We start from the raw sequence: 13446 nt of genomic DNA, 5'->3' as shown, positions 1-13446 counted from the left end.
ATTTTTGTGGCCTGTTATTTTAGAATTAATGTCCTCTGCAGAAACATGTAAGTATCCAGTATTGTGCTGAACCAGAAGGAGCGTTTAGAGTAGCTGAAACAAAATTTTGCAAAAATTCAAATTTAGTTTTTTTCTTTGGACCAAAAGGGACAACTGGATGTATTGCTCAGCATAAGAAACAAATTACTTAGCTGACTAAGATAATAAACAAGAAATGTTTATAACAAATAAATAATTAGGTAGCCAACAGCTCTTTTATATAACTGTGATTTATAATAGCAATATCACTTAGACTTATATACTGCTTCATAGTGCTTTACAGCCCTCTCTAAACTGTTTACAGAGTCAGCCTATTGCCCCCAACAATCTGGGTCCTCATTTTACCCACTTCAGAGTGCTGGAAGGCTAAGTCAACCTTGAGCCTGGTGAGAATCGATCTGCCAAATTGCAGGCAGCCAGCAGTCAGCAGAAGTAGCCTGCAGTACTGCATTCTAACCACTGTGCCACCATGGCTCATGAGTAGAATGTATTGTTTCATTGAAACTTTTGGGGATTTTTTTTCCTCATCAGGATTCAAGCAGGCAGTTGGGGGAGGGAAAACTTTATCTTCTACTTCTTAGCCTGGATAGGTGATCTTCCTCTTTTTCAGCATAGATTTATCACAGTTTAACACAATTTCTCAGTTACAATTATAAGGTCATTTAATTCTGAGCAACTTCACATCGACAAGTGGTTCAATATTTCTGTACCGGCTCCATAGCGAGCATATACTGTTGGGTGCATTCTAAAACACACATCAGAAATGTCTATAGTGCATAAGGACTACACAACTAGTATCACTGATTCCTTGGTTGGTAATTCAGAATGTAAAAAATTCAGATGAGTCTGAAAAGTCACCTAACCACAGGTGATCTTTCTCCTAAGGAAAACATACATTACTGACACGTAAACCTATGAAAAGCATATTAATCCTGATCCAATTGCTATAACATCACTGTGTGTGTGTCTGTGTGTCTTGTGTCTCTGTGTTATATATATGTATGTATGTATGTGTGTGTGTGTGTGTGTATATATATATATTTATTTATTTATCAGCACAAATACAACACAAACATAGCAAAGGCAACATTAAAAATAAAAATATGGTTTTCTGCCTGGATGGTCCTCTGTAATGAGCCAAAGGACAGAAAGAGGGAGTAGTGAGCTCCCTCCCATATTTGGGCATACCTTAGGATTTGTTTAGGATTTATTTAATTAATATCATATCCACGCTCACTCCTTCCTGCTTTTCAGTTTCGTTAAAATATTACCTGGCAATTTTGTCTGTGCAAGACATTGTGATTAGCTGTTCCCCCAGCAACACACCATCCCATGTCTGAATTCCATTGGTACATCGAGCTGGAATGGTTCCTTCTCCAGATTCAATTTTCGTTCGAAGATGCCCACGGTACTTTCTTACTATGTGCTTAACGCTATTCACTAGGTTAAAAAGAAAAAAAGAAAAGAGAGGTGAGAAAGTAACAACCGAATTACCATTTGCATTTCATTTCCTAAAATCTCCAAATGTAAGCAGGCACAAAAGACAATTGTGTCTCTTAACCACCATGCACAGTGTTTCAACTTGTGTACTGAAGCTCTCATTCATTGTGATATCTGCCTGATAGGCTAGTTTCTGAATAAGTGTTGTGTTGATAAAGCCAAATTCTCTCTTCACTTCCCACTTTTATTTCAAATCTCTGCGATACTCACAGGAAGATGGTGTCAGATAACCGCACTATCCAGCAGACTATTATGAGAAGTGCCATTCCTTGACAATCCATCTTTCAGGGACACCAGCAATAGGAGTTTCTTAGGAAAGCATTAGCATCTTCAAATGAGGACCAATATAATTGTTTTGAGTTAATCTTTTATCTGCATCAGATAAAATTCATCTGAACCAGGTTAATGTATAGAACATCTTCAAAAGTTATTCCAAACTCATAGCATGATATTCTAAGGATGCAATCCTGAATACATTTACATGAATTTGTGTCATTAAAAAAAAGAAACCAGAAAAACCCAAAGGATTTGAAAATTATGAATTTTGTCAAAGCATTGAGCAAAAAAGTGCTTGTTATTGAATTTATCCCTCAGCTATATTGCTGTCTTTCTTCTACCCCCCCCCCCCCAACTTTTGGCTTTGTTATAGTGTATTTTTAAGGACATGTTAGCAAGAATTGAAGCAATTGATTGACTCTGAATGATGCCAACAAATGATTTACAAGAGAAAAAAAAGGTAATGGGAAAAAATAAATTGCTTTAGTAACCTGGGATTATTAAGAACAAATTCATGTGGAACAGTCAAGTCAATTCAGTTCTGTTAACTTCTCTGTCAGCTCAGATCTGGTCATCAGCTTCTTCTGTAGTTAAGGATTAGCAAATGCTATTTGCAATTTAATTACTAAGCATAAATCAATTTTTTACATACAAAATGCATCATTGTAGTCTGTTATATTATTCATACTTTTACACAAGGTAGCATACCATTATTTGTGTTTTATAGAAGAAGAACATGGGCACAGTCTGATATGAATTCCTGTGGCTTTAAGCCCAAAGGGAATTGGGGAAAGACCTTTTAATTGGAAGAACCCATAAAAATATCTTCAATTCCCAGCAAAATAATGGCATGAGCTTGACTAGTGGATCTCCATCTGCTAAGAAAGTCATAGATGGGGATCAACTTGTTCTACCCTGATCTCTTAATTCTTTGTATTGTGTAGTTGTCTTTTTTGAATGCTTAGGACTGGAAGCCCAAATATTCCTGTCTGAGAGTTATGTTCAGGAAAATAGAGATCATATATTTCCAGGTTTGGAAAGATTAGGGCTAGCATTATTTTAATGCCTGGAAGTTTTAAGATCACCCTTTACCTTCCTTCCATCTCAAGCAAGTTCATCACTATCAGAGACTGTCCATTGTAAAAATAATTTTTACAAGACATGCAAGATATTTTGCTTGGGACCTCTGCAGGTAATACAAGAGGACTCTACAGATCTTCCATATTACCTTCCCACACATACCTGAGTTGTGAAAATCTGAACTGACTGAGCTGGAAAATGACCATATGTTTTAATAGCTTGCTAAATTTTCTGTTTGTTTCGTCCTTATCAACACCCCCCCCCTCCCCGCCCAGAATATAGCCTTCAAGCTATTTTCTCCTTTATCACACTGAACTACTTTTCAAATTTCAGATCTCAGATTGTTACCTGGACCCCTGCCTTCAATTCTGTATTTCAAAGCTTGAAAAGCAGAAATTGTAGAAGGGGCAGATGTGAGCATGCAGGGAAAAAAAAAGACACTGTCTGAAAATACCAGCAATTCTGGAACCAATTGCACATACTGTAATTTACATGACTTTGATTATACTAAGTAAGTGTTAGCTGCCAAGAATCAAAGCCCAAGCAGAGGTACACTGACAATCATAATTGCTAAATGCAAACTTGATTCAGACATACTTTTGTTAGACATTTTTCAAATCCACTCCTATTTTAGGCCTATTCAGAGATATCTGAATCCTCGTTTTCATGCTTCATATTCATTCTCTTTCATAAAAAGCTATGTGGTTGAAAAGAATCCAATATTTTTTCAGCTCCAAACCTGTCCTGAGGTTAGGCTCTTGTTTAAGATGAAAGATGCCACATTTTCAGGTGCAATCAAGAAACTGATTCTCAGCACCACCATAATAAACAAAGAATTAAAACAAATATGGAAAACCGAACCCTAAAAAATGTTATTAACATCTTTGCATAATCTTACCTCCAAAATTTCCCTACCTCATACAAAAATAGGGAAATCTCTTAAGAGATGGCAAAAAGTATTGAGGAATGTCATAATCTTGCAAAGTCCATCATTTTTAATTAAAATGTAAAAAAAAAAAAAGGTTATTTCATTTTGGGAGTTTATAGATGCAACTTTAGCATCCAGCCCTGCTGCCAAGCCCTTAGACATCATTTTATATAAATATTAGAGAGGAGAGCCCTTGGGAATTGCCATTGCTTTTGCAGCTGGGAAAAAGTGGCCATGTTTGAAAGCTTCTGATTTGGGATCTTGATACACAAGTCTAAAACATTACCGTATTTTTCAGAGTATAAGACGCACTTTGCCCCCCTTAAAAGTGGGTGAAAATTGTGGTGTATCTTATATACCAAATGCTGCTGAAGCCCTGCCCACCTAATGGCTTCACCCTTCAGCTGTTTTCAGCCTCCGCGCATTGCATTTTTGGCCTCCGCATGCCCTGTTTTTGGCCTCTGTGCACTGTATTTACGGCCGGTTCTAGGCAGCAGGATCGGCACCAGCGAATGGGCTGTGCTGAACAGACTGTGGCAGTGGTGAAAGGAGGGTGGTGAACAGGTGGTGGCAAATGGGCTGAGGTGGTGGCGAATGGGTCACAGCGAATGGGCCGTGGTGGTGAATGGGCCATGGCGAACAGGCCAGATAAATACTGGGTAGATGCTGGGAGGCAAAGGCGTATCTTTTTTCTTGTTTTTCTTCCCGAAAAAGGTAGGAGCATCTTATACTCCGAAAAATACAGTACTTACAGGTAAGAAACAATACTTGAATTGGAGATATGAAATCATAAGCAAAGTTTTTGATTTTCAGAACTTTTGAAGTTGAAAAATGATTGGGTAAATGTAGACTATTGCTTGAAAATGTACAGATATATAACATGTAGAACTTACATGCCCTGCATGTAATGACTAGGAGATCATCCTCAGGTGCACCTAGTTGCAGCACAAAGATCCCTCCCTAATTTTTAAAGGGTTTATCTTTATGAAGGTACTTTCATCTTATCACTCATCCAGCGGAGAGGCAGGTGTCTTCAGTTTTTATATTTCTTCCCTTTTTCTGCTCTACCAATAACCGTCATTGGTGAGCATGAATCAGGATCTGGGATCTATCCTACTCCTACTCTCCACTTGAGGTTGAAATGGGCCAACTCTCCACAGCCAGCTCACCATGGCCAACTTGTTGTGGGACCATTCGCCATGGCCAATTCACTGCAGGGCAGTTCCCCACAGGCTAATTTAACAATTCAATTTAATTATTTAATATAAATAAACAACTACTTTAACTTTTGTCATTTACATTTTATTCTGTCCTTCCTTTTGCAACCCTTTTTTAATGATTCTATTCCGACGTTTCTTTGATATTAGTGTAATCTCTATGTCCTGCAATGATTTATCCCTTGGAGAGTTGGCCATGATGAGTTGTCCCATGGCAGGTTGGCCATGATGAGTTGTGCTATGGTGAGTCAGCCAGTTGGCTGCAGAGAATTGCCATACACTTGCTTGAGGTTGCTGCAGGCATGCTTCTTTGGAACACTGAATTCCATGCTAGTTTGGCTTGGACTGCAAGGAGGAATCTGTCCCCTTTGCAGCTTTGAAAGAGCACAAGATCAGTTTCTTAAAAGCACAGGCTGAATGCTCTTTGGGAAGGTTGCTAGACCTAGATTTAAAAAACAACAACAACCTTATGTAGTGAGGGTACTAGCTCAAAGGATCAACTTAAAATGGAAAGAGCGCTTGGTTCTGTCGGTTGTGTGCTACTGGTGTAATGCATACTGCTTACCAGGATAAGAAGCATATTGGATTCAGAAATGTACAGGGACCCTGATTTGATTAGAACTATGGGAAAATGGAGGAGATAGGTGAATTTCACTACCTGTCCCTTTTCCTCCATAATTCAAGTGTCAGTTCATGCCTGGAAGAGACATGACAACAAAGTCAGCCAATGAAGAGACATGGCAATTGGGTCAGCCAATGAGGGCTGTTTGGAAACTGAAACTGTATTTGCTGTATGAGCAACAAGGAGACAGCAAGGAGCCTGGGTGTGGCTTAGCTCAACTGTTCTGTACTAAAGCTGCATGCTAGTCTGCTGCTCTGAACTGAAAGTGAAACTGTTTTCTCCTCTGCCTGTGTTTGTACCTACTTACAATCTCTTCTCTCTACCACGTTGAAAAAACTGCTTTTGGTATTGTATATTTACTTCATGTGTTATATTATATATAAAGAGAAGTTAATGAATCCTGCTGAAACAGTTACCGGTGTGTGCTTCTGGATGTGATTGCTGCTGCAAACTCTGACATCAAGGTAGTTCAAATTATTGAGATTCTGCAGCAGTTGGACCTATATAAAGCTGGTTTGGATATGAGTAAATAGCTCAGAACTGCAGAGATGCACCAAAAGCATGTGTTAAATAACCCAGTTCTGACCAATAGACCATTTGCACTTATTGGGAGCTCGGTTTCTTTTGGAATAATTATTTTGAGGGAGTTTGTTCCAAAAGATATTTTTCAAAGATGTCTGGAGCTTTATCGTTGCTGCTTAGTCACAAGTTCTCTCCCCATGCTTGTTTCTGCAAAAATGGTGAGATTGATTTGGACCTCAATGGATATTAAATCTTTGTGATTTTTGCGTGATTTATTATCCCTCTTAATTATCTTCACTAATGGTGGGTGGTGGTGGGGAGGAAGAAAAAAAAGGAGGGAGAAGCAGAAAAAAGGCAGCAAAAGATATGACTTCATTTGAAACCAGGTGTTAGTCTGACCTAAGCATTAGAGAGGACCAATTTAAAACATCAGTTTATGGTGTATGCCTGACTAGACCTTAGATGTGTAAATCACTGCTTGGAGTTTCAGAGAAAGAGGCAGAGACAAAGAAAAAGTGCCAAATTACTAATATCAGCAAAATACTTTAAATGTATAGAGATAAATCCACCCCTTAAAAATGCAGTACACAGTCAGTTCAATTATTTCTGTAATAATCTGCAACGAGTCAGCCTTTTTTTTTATCATGACAGACAATGCATTTTTAGTAAAAGGAAAATTAAAAATCTCCCTGTTTTAAAAAAAATGCTGGAAATGAATGGTGATTAAACAGAATCATATGAGTAAAAACCTGTCTGAAATTCACATGTGGCTGACTCAGAAGTTCATTTTCTCTTTTTCACTTCACTGCACCTTGCCTTTACCCCCCTCTGTCAAGGGGGTGAGGAGGGAGGGGAGAAACTATCTTTCATTTTACCCCTTATATACTGGCCTCTGAGTTTATCACCACAGTTTATAAAGAATTGGAAGGATGTGTCATGACCACAGCAAGTTCAAATAGCAATAAAATATGCTGTAAGAAGATTTCAATGCACTCTGGTTGATTCATTGGAGAAGACCACATTTTAATACATACAGTTTCAAGTTATTTTTAAAAACTTATTTTGAGATTCTTCAGATTACTGCAATGTGTGTGTGTGTGTGTGTGTTCCAGCATAACTCTGGAACACCTCAAGCAATTTCAATCAAAATTGGTACACAGATGACTTACCCTCTAAAGAAAAATATCGTGGGGGTAAGACACCCCTAAAACCACTCAGGGTGTGTGTTCTGTTAAGATACAGCCTTTTGTGCCTTAAAATGGCTTCTATTGTACTGCCATAAAATGGCTTCTACCGTGCAGTGCAATGGAGTTGCCATGGTAACAGCTTCACAGTACTCCACAAGGGGGCTCCCTCTTGTAAGAGGGAAAATCCAACACTAGAAATTACATTTGGTCCGGACATTTCCCCCTTATAAATAAATAGCCTGGCAATGCCGGGTTATTGGCTAGTACAGAATAAAAAGCAGTGGAGTCATGTTTCTGCTGCAGAAAATAATAATCATTCAATACTGTAAAGATTAAAGAATATGTTCTGGAATATCTTAATTCATGCATTAATTCAAGATATCTGTGGGTCAGAAAAGTTGTGCCAAAGAACCTGTTTGAGACTGTTTCAGGATTTCAATCCAGCAACTATGACTGCCATATTGACTTTTTCTTTACAGTCTCTTCACATGGAGGATTCTGATTTTAGAAGTACTTTTTTGACTTGTTCACTGCAAATGCTCATGTTGTTTATTAAGTAAAGTACATGGATCTTATGAGAATTATGGCATGGAGGAAGTCAGTTCAGAAAGCCTAAGAATGGTCAAGCTCAGAATTGGACAATTCACCATGGCCAATCCAAAGGTACTTTTTCAACTGAACTTTCTGGTTTTTCTTTGAAGACATTTTGCTTCTCACCCAAGAAGCTTCTTCAGCTCTGAGCACCTTTGGGACAACCATGACTTGCATGGTTGACTTGGATAACTGAGAATCTCCATAGTCATAATGGCCAAACTGCCATGGCCAATTTGCCATGGGACAACTTGCTGTTGGATTCATTTAATTCCTTTTATTTTTGTTGACCTGATTTTGTCAACATTATTTTATTTCTCGTATCAAAGGAAATTATTCCCTTTTGTAATGCTTAATAAAAGGAGATAATTCTTAATTGAACTGTCCCATGGCAAGTTGTACTGTAACAAATTAGCTGCAGCGAGTTGATTGCAGTGAGTTGGCTGTGGCAAGTTGGCCAGGGTGAGTTGTCATAGATTAGTCAAGCTACAACTGTGTCCAATTAATTTCTACTAAAATTCTAGTATGTCCTTGACACAATTTGATTCCAGAACAGCTAGAGTCCTAGTTCTGATTTTTCTTCTAGATCCAGGAGTCAACTTTCAATTCAGAGCTTTTTAATCTTTTTGTGTGGCCTGAACTGCTGAAAATCTGGTGCAACCTATGGACCCCCTTCTCTGAAAAATGCATTTCAATGCACAAAATAAAATACATGGATATAGATTATATTACAAAGGAAACCAATTCTGCTGAAATACAATTATCAGAATATTATCATTTCAATTGTCACATATTGAAGACAAAGCTTGCTCACTACCGCTAGCTTTCTCTCATCGCACCAACAAATAATCCTGGAGCACAATTCCACTCAAAAAACTAGTTCTGTATAGCTAAGCATTACTTCAAAAATATGCATAGCTATGCAGCTTTCATCTGTGAGACAGCAATCCATACAGTTGTGATATATTAGAACAATGGGGTTTTTTTTGTTAAAAAGCCTGGATTCTTTAAAAATCAGGATAGCTCATGAAAAGAACCTTATTGTACAAGGCTGAGGGTTTGAATTTTACCTCTCTCATACTCTGCAGCATGAATACACCCAGGTTCTGGCTGATAGAGCTAATGTACTTTTTCTAGTTATGCTATATTTTTTGATGTTGGTTCTGTATCCTACCCAGCCAACAACTGAGACAACTTAAAAAAACTTTTAGCTGCTTCACTTAAGTAGTGTTTTTGCTGTTTTCCCAATTGAAGTTTTGTGGTGGACATGATGTAGAACCCTTGGTGAAGAATGTAATTGATGTGAACAGAGACTAGGATCTGTCCAGCTTCTATTAGCCAATAGAACATCTAATCTTAGACTAATATAGGCCTGCTTCGTAACTTCTGATTGCTGAATGGTCATTTACAGGCAGAAGATGTCAACTGGCTTCTACAGATGCAATTGTCTATGTAATGCTAGATAGCACTTTTCGACTTGCAAGATCTTGGACAGACTCCTAATATACAAAAGTTTAATACACTATTGAAACAGTGCTATATCTATGTTTGGAAAATAGGAGGTAGTGCTGGTTCATTTTCGCTCTTTTTATCCAACCAAGCAAGCTGCCAGGAGGAAGCACCAGGCTCTCTTGCCAAAGATTTAATAGCTTCAAGATGGTCATAAAATTAGGCCAAGAGCTTCTATGCAACCATTTGGCCACTGTCTGTGGACATTTGCAACCTCAAGAACCTAAATCAACCTCTACAAAAACAAGGCACTGCAAACTTCTGATATGGTTATTTCAAAAGATAAAGCAGAGCATTATTAAATGTAGATTTTTTTTTTGTTTAAGTGAGGGGGAAAATGCGTTTGTAAAAAGTAGAATGGCAAAAATGGTCCAATATTTTCATCGTCCTTGTTTTTTCTCTTTAGGGGTAAAACAACATTTCTGTTTCTCTTCTTGTCTTTAGGTTTGAATGTTGATGTAGAAATAATGCAAATTAATCAGAGGAATCAAAATTCTGCACAGGTGGCTTGCTTAGAGATACCAATCAAAACAAGCACAGCTTCAAGGTTTCAAGAGTATTATTTTTAATTACTAATTGCACAGTTCATCTATAATTAACACTTCAGACCCACCATTTTGAAAATGCTGCAGGCCCCATAGGGGAAAACATGGACACCTGAGGAGAAAATGCTCACAGAATGAAAAAATATATATAATGTGATTAAAATAAACAAAACATGACAAAAAAGGAGGAAGAAAAAAGAGAAAAAACCCATAAAATAATTATAACTATTGTTATAAAATTAATTCAGTCTTTAAGATTATCATTATATTTGTGTAGAATAGGTAGCTTCATCTTCATATTGGTTCTGACCAATGCCCTAATTAAAACATGAATCTCAAGCCAAGGTTCAAAAGAAACCCAGTTATTTATTAGGAATGTCATGTTGGCAAGTACCAAGTGAAGCTGTGACCTAATTTAATTCGCACCCCAGCCCTGACCCTGTTTCCCCTTCTCTCTAATGTGTGTCCCCAATGAAGCAGTTTTGTGGGTTCCCTCCAGCCACCGTGGATCTCCGTGGAGATGGCCTGGACATTTGCCAGTTGGAATGTGCTTTGTTTTGACTGAGGTGCAAACTCCTTGATACAGCTGTGAGGCTCGATTCCTCATACTCCCTGCCTATGGCAACTCAAAGGCTTCACAAGTTGACAACTGGATATTCCAATTCTTCATTCCACAATTCAGATATATTGTTAATTCTCATTTACTATTTCATCCCATATAAAATTAAATTCCATTCAAATTCAACCTCCTAAAATTACAGGCTCCTTGGATGCTTCTAGAGTACCTTGGCTGAATTAGTTATTTAAAGTACTTTTTTCAGCTGTACATATTACAAAAAAAATATTACAATTCAATCATATTCAGCACACAATCTCTGAAAAAAATTGAAACAACCTTTGGAAATTAACTGATTTAAAATACTGATCACTTGTTAAAACCCAAGTATTCAAACAGAGCACCTTCCTGGCAATTTTAAAATTTGGGTTATAATACAATGTCAGTATCTCATGCAATTCAGGAACAAAACAGAATTGCTTACCTATGAATAAGTAAATGTTGAAAATGAAGTTCACTGTTTAATAGAACTGAACCCTAATATCTGTCAATATTTCAGACATGTTACTCTTATTCTTCCTCTACAAATTGCCCAAAGAGGAGAATATTCATAAAAGATCTCATCCCTCCTACAGAAATACACGTTAGGTTGAAAATCTGGTACGCTGCAGCAAAAATTGTGGCTTGTATTGGGCTAGCAACTCAGAATTGTCAGCCAGAATTAAGGGGACACTGGGAATTTAGAGAGGGAATAAAGTAGTTCAGAATTCTAGGAATTATAGTCTCCATATATCTCATATATTCATGAGAACAAGTTGAAGAACAGCACATTATTCTTAGGAAATGGAAATGCATATGAAAAATTCGATAAGGTGAACATGATTATTTAGGAAATAATTGCTTGCAACACTTCATTCATATCAAAGATGATAACTCAATAGAGAAATAAGCAGAGAATTCTGCCAATCTTGACTGATCTCAGAGACCTGTGCAAAGTATTCTAAGCTTTATTTACAAACTACTCACAAAGAAATCTTACACTCAATATGACTTTTGGATTGATGTCAATAGTCAAAACTATGTGATAAAGCCAATCTTACTCTGTAGGGTACAAGAGAAATTAATAGCTGTCTGAATAAAAATGTGGTAAAAAGAGATCTTTGGTCCTGGTGTATTTATCCAACCTAGACATAGAAACTTTGAGCTCTTGCTTAAGTAAATTAAAAACTTAAATGCAGAAATTCAGTCAAGAATAATTGGGCAATGTCCTTACAGAGAACACGGGCTGTAGAAATCACTCCCTCCGGACACTGTGGGTCTCCGTGGAGATGGCCTTGACATTTGCCGGCTGGAATGTACTTTGTTTTAGCTGAGGTGCAAACTCGTTGATACAGCTGTGACACTCAATTCCCCATTCCCTTGCCTATGGCAACTCGAGAGCAGATTGGGGAGGCTTCACGAGTTGACAACTGGATATTCCAATTCTTCATTCCACAATTCAGATATTTTGTTAATTCAAAGTACCCAAGCTGGCATAATATACCATTAAAAGGAACTGAAGTTTCTTCTCAGATCACCCAATGTACTAATCAAAAGTCCAATACAAGTAGTCCTTGACTTACGTACAACCATTCATTTAATGACCACTTGAAGTTATGACAGCACTGAAAAAAAGTGACTTATGACTGGTTTTCACAGGTATGGGACCAATTGCAGCATCCCCTTGATCACATGATCAGAATTTGGGCACTTTGTCATCTGGCATGTATGGCTCTAATAGGTCATGTTCATGTGATCACCATTTGTAAGCTTCTCAGCTGATTTCTGACAAGCAAAATCAATGGGGGAGCCATATTCACCTAATAGCCACATGATTAACTTAACAACTGCAGTCATTGGCTTAACAACTGGGGCACAAAAGGTCATAAAATGGGCCACAAGCCACTTAACAACTATCTTGCTTAGCAACAGAAATTTTGGGCTCCATTTTGGTCATAAATAAAGGATTACCTATATTGCAGTCCATGTAAATTCAAATATATTAAAAGCTAATATCAAGCTCCATAAACAAACTAAGGAATCTGAGTGCAGAGAAGAGCAACAAGGATGATTTAGGGGACTGAAGGCTAAAACATACAAAGAATGGTTGCTGGAACTGGGTACTTCTAGTTTAATGAAAAGAGGGACTACGGGTGACATGATAGCAATGCTCCAATATCTCAGGGGCTGCCACAAGGAAAAGGGGGTCAACTTATTTTGCAAAGCACCAGAAGGCAAGACAAGAAACAATGGATGGGAACTAATCAAGGAGAGAAGCAACCTAGAACTAAGGAGAAATTTTCTGACAGTCAGAATAATTAATCAGTGGAACAACTCCAGAAGTTATGAATACTCCAACACTGGAAGTTTTAAAGAAGATGTTGGATAACCATTTGTCTGAAGTGGTATAGGATTTCCTGCCTGAGCCGGGGGTTGGACTAGAAGACCTCCAAGGTGCCTTCCAACTCTGTTATTCTATTCTATTTTATTCTGTTCTGTTCTGCTCTGTTCTGCTCTGCTCTATTCTATTCTGGAAGTTGGATGACTTACTATATAAGGAATAGGTTTTTTTTTTAAAAAATAAAAAGAATAGTTTCTCAATTGGGTTAGATATTTGAACAACTGATCTGACTTGTTTCTTACATTAAGTTTATTTATATATTGTTTTGGTTGGTTATGTTTTAAATTTGTAGTATCACAGTGCCTAGATAAAGCTTTCTAAACATTAGATTGCTAAATAGAACTTTCTGAAGTTCTATTTCAACTGGGCAAGGATAGCAGCTACATAACTTCCAAGGCTTACATCCAGGCCCCTAAATCGATGCTTACAAAATG

At 37.6% G+C, this 13446-nt stretch overlaps 1 protein-coding gene across 4 annotated transcripts in view; it reads right to left on the bottom strand.

Moving 5' to 3' along the window:
• ADARB2 (adenosine deaminase RNA specific B2 (inactive)) overlaps positions 1-13446 on the bottom strand; it is a 530434-nt gene that overhangs the window by 29256 nt on the left and 487732 nt on the right. For all 4 annotated transcript variants that reach the window (XR_014173611.1, XR_014173612.1, XM_081933431.1 and 1 more), the window contains exon 8: positions 1311-1479. Coding sequence is in view for 2 of the 4 variants with exons in the window: in XM_081933431.1 (XP_081789557.1) it covers positions 1311-1479 (169 nt within the window). In the remaining 2 variants the exon portion in view is untranslated. The remainder of the gene's footprint in view (positions 1-1310; positions 1480-13446) is intronic.

Source organism: Natrix helvetica (assembly GCF_964273705.1).
Source record: "Natrix helvetica genome assembly, chromosome: Z".
NCBI classification, from domain to species: Eukaryota; Metazoa; Chordata; class Lepidosauria; order Squamata; family Natricidae; genus Natrix; species Natrix helvetica.
This window is presented reverse-complemented; position numbering and strand designations above follow the sequence as displayed.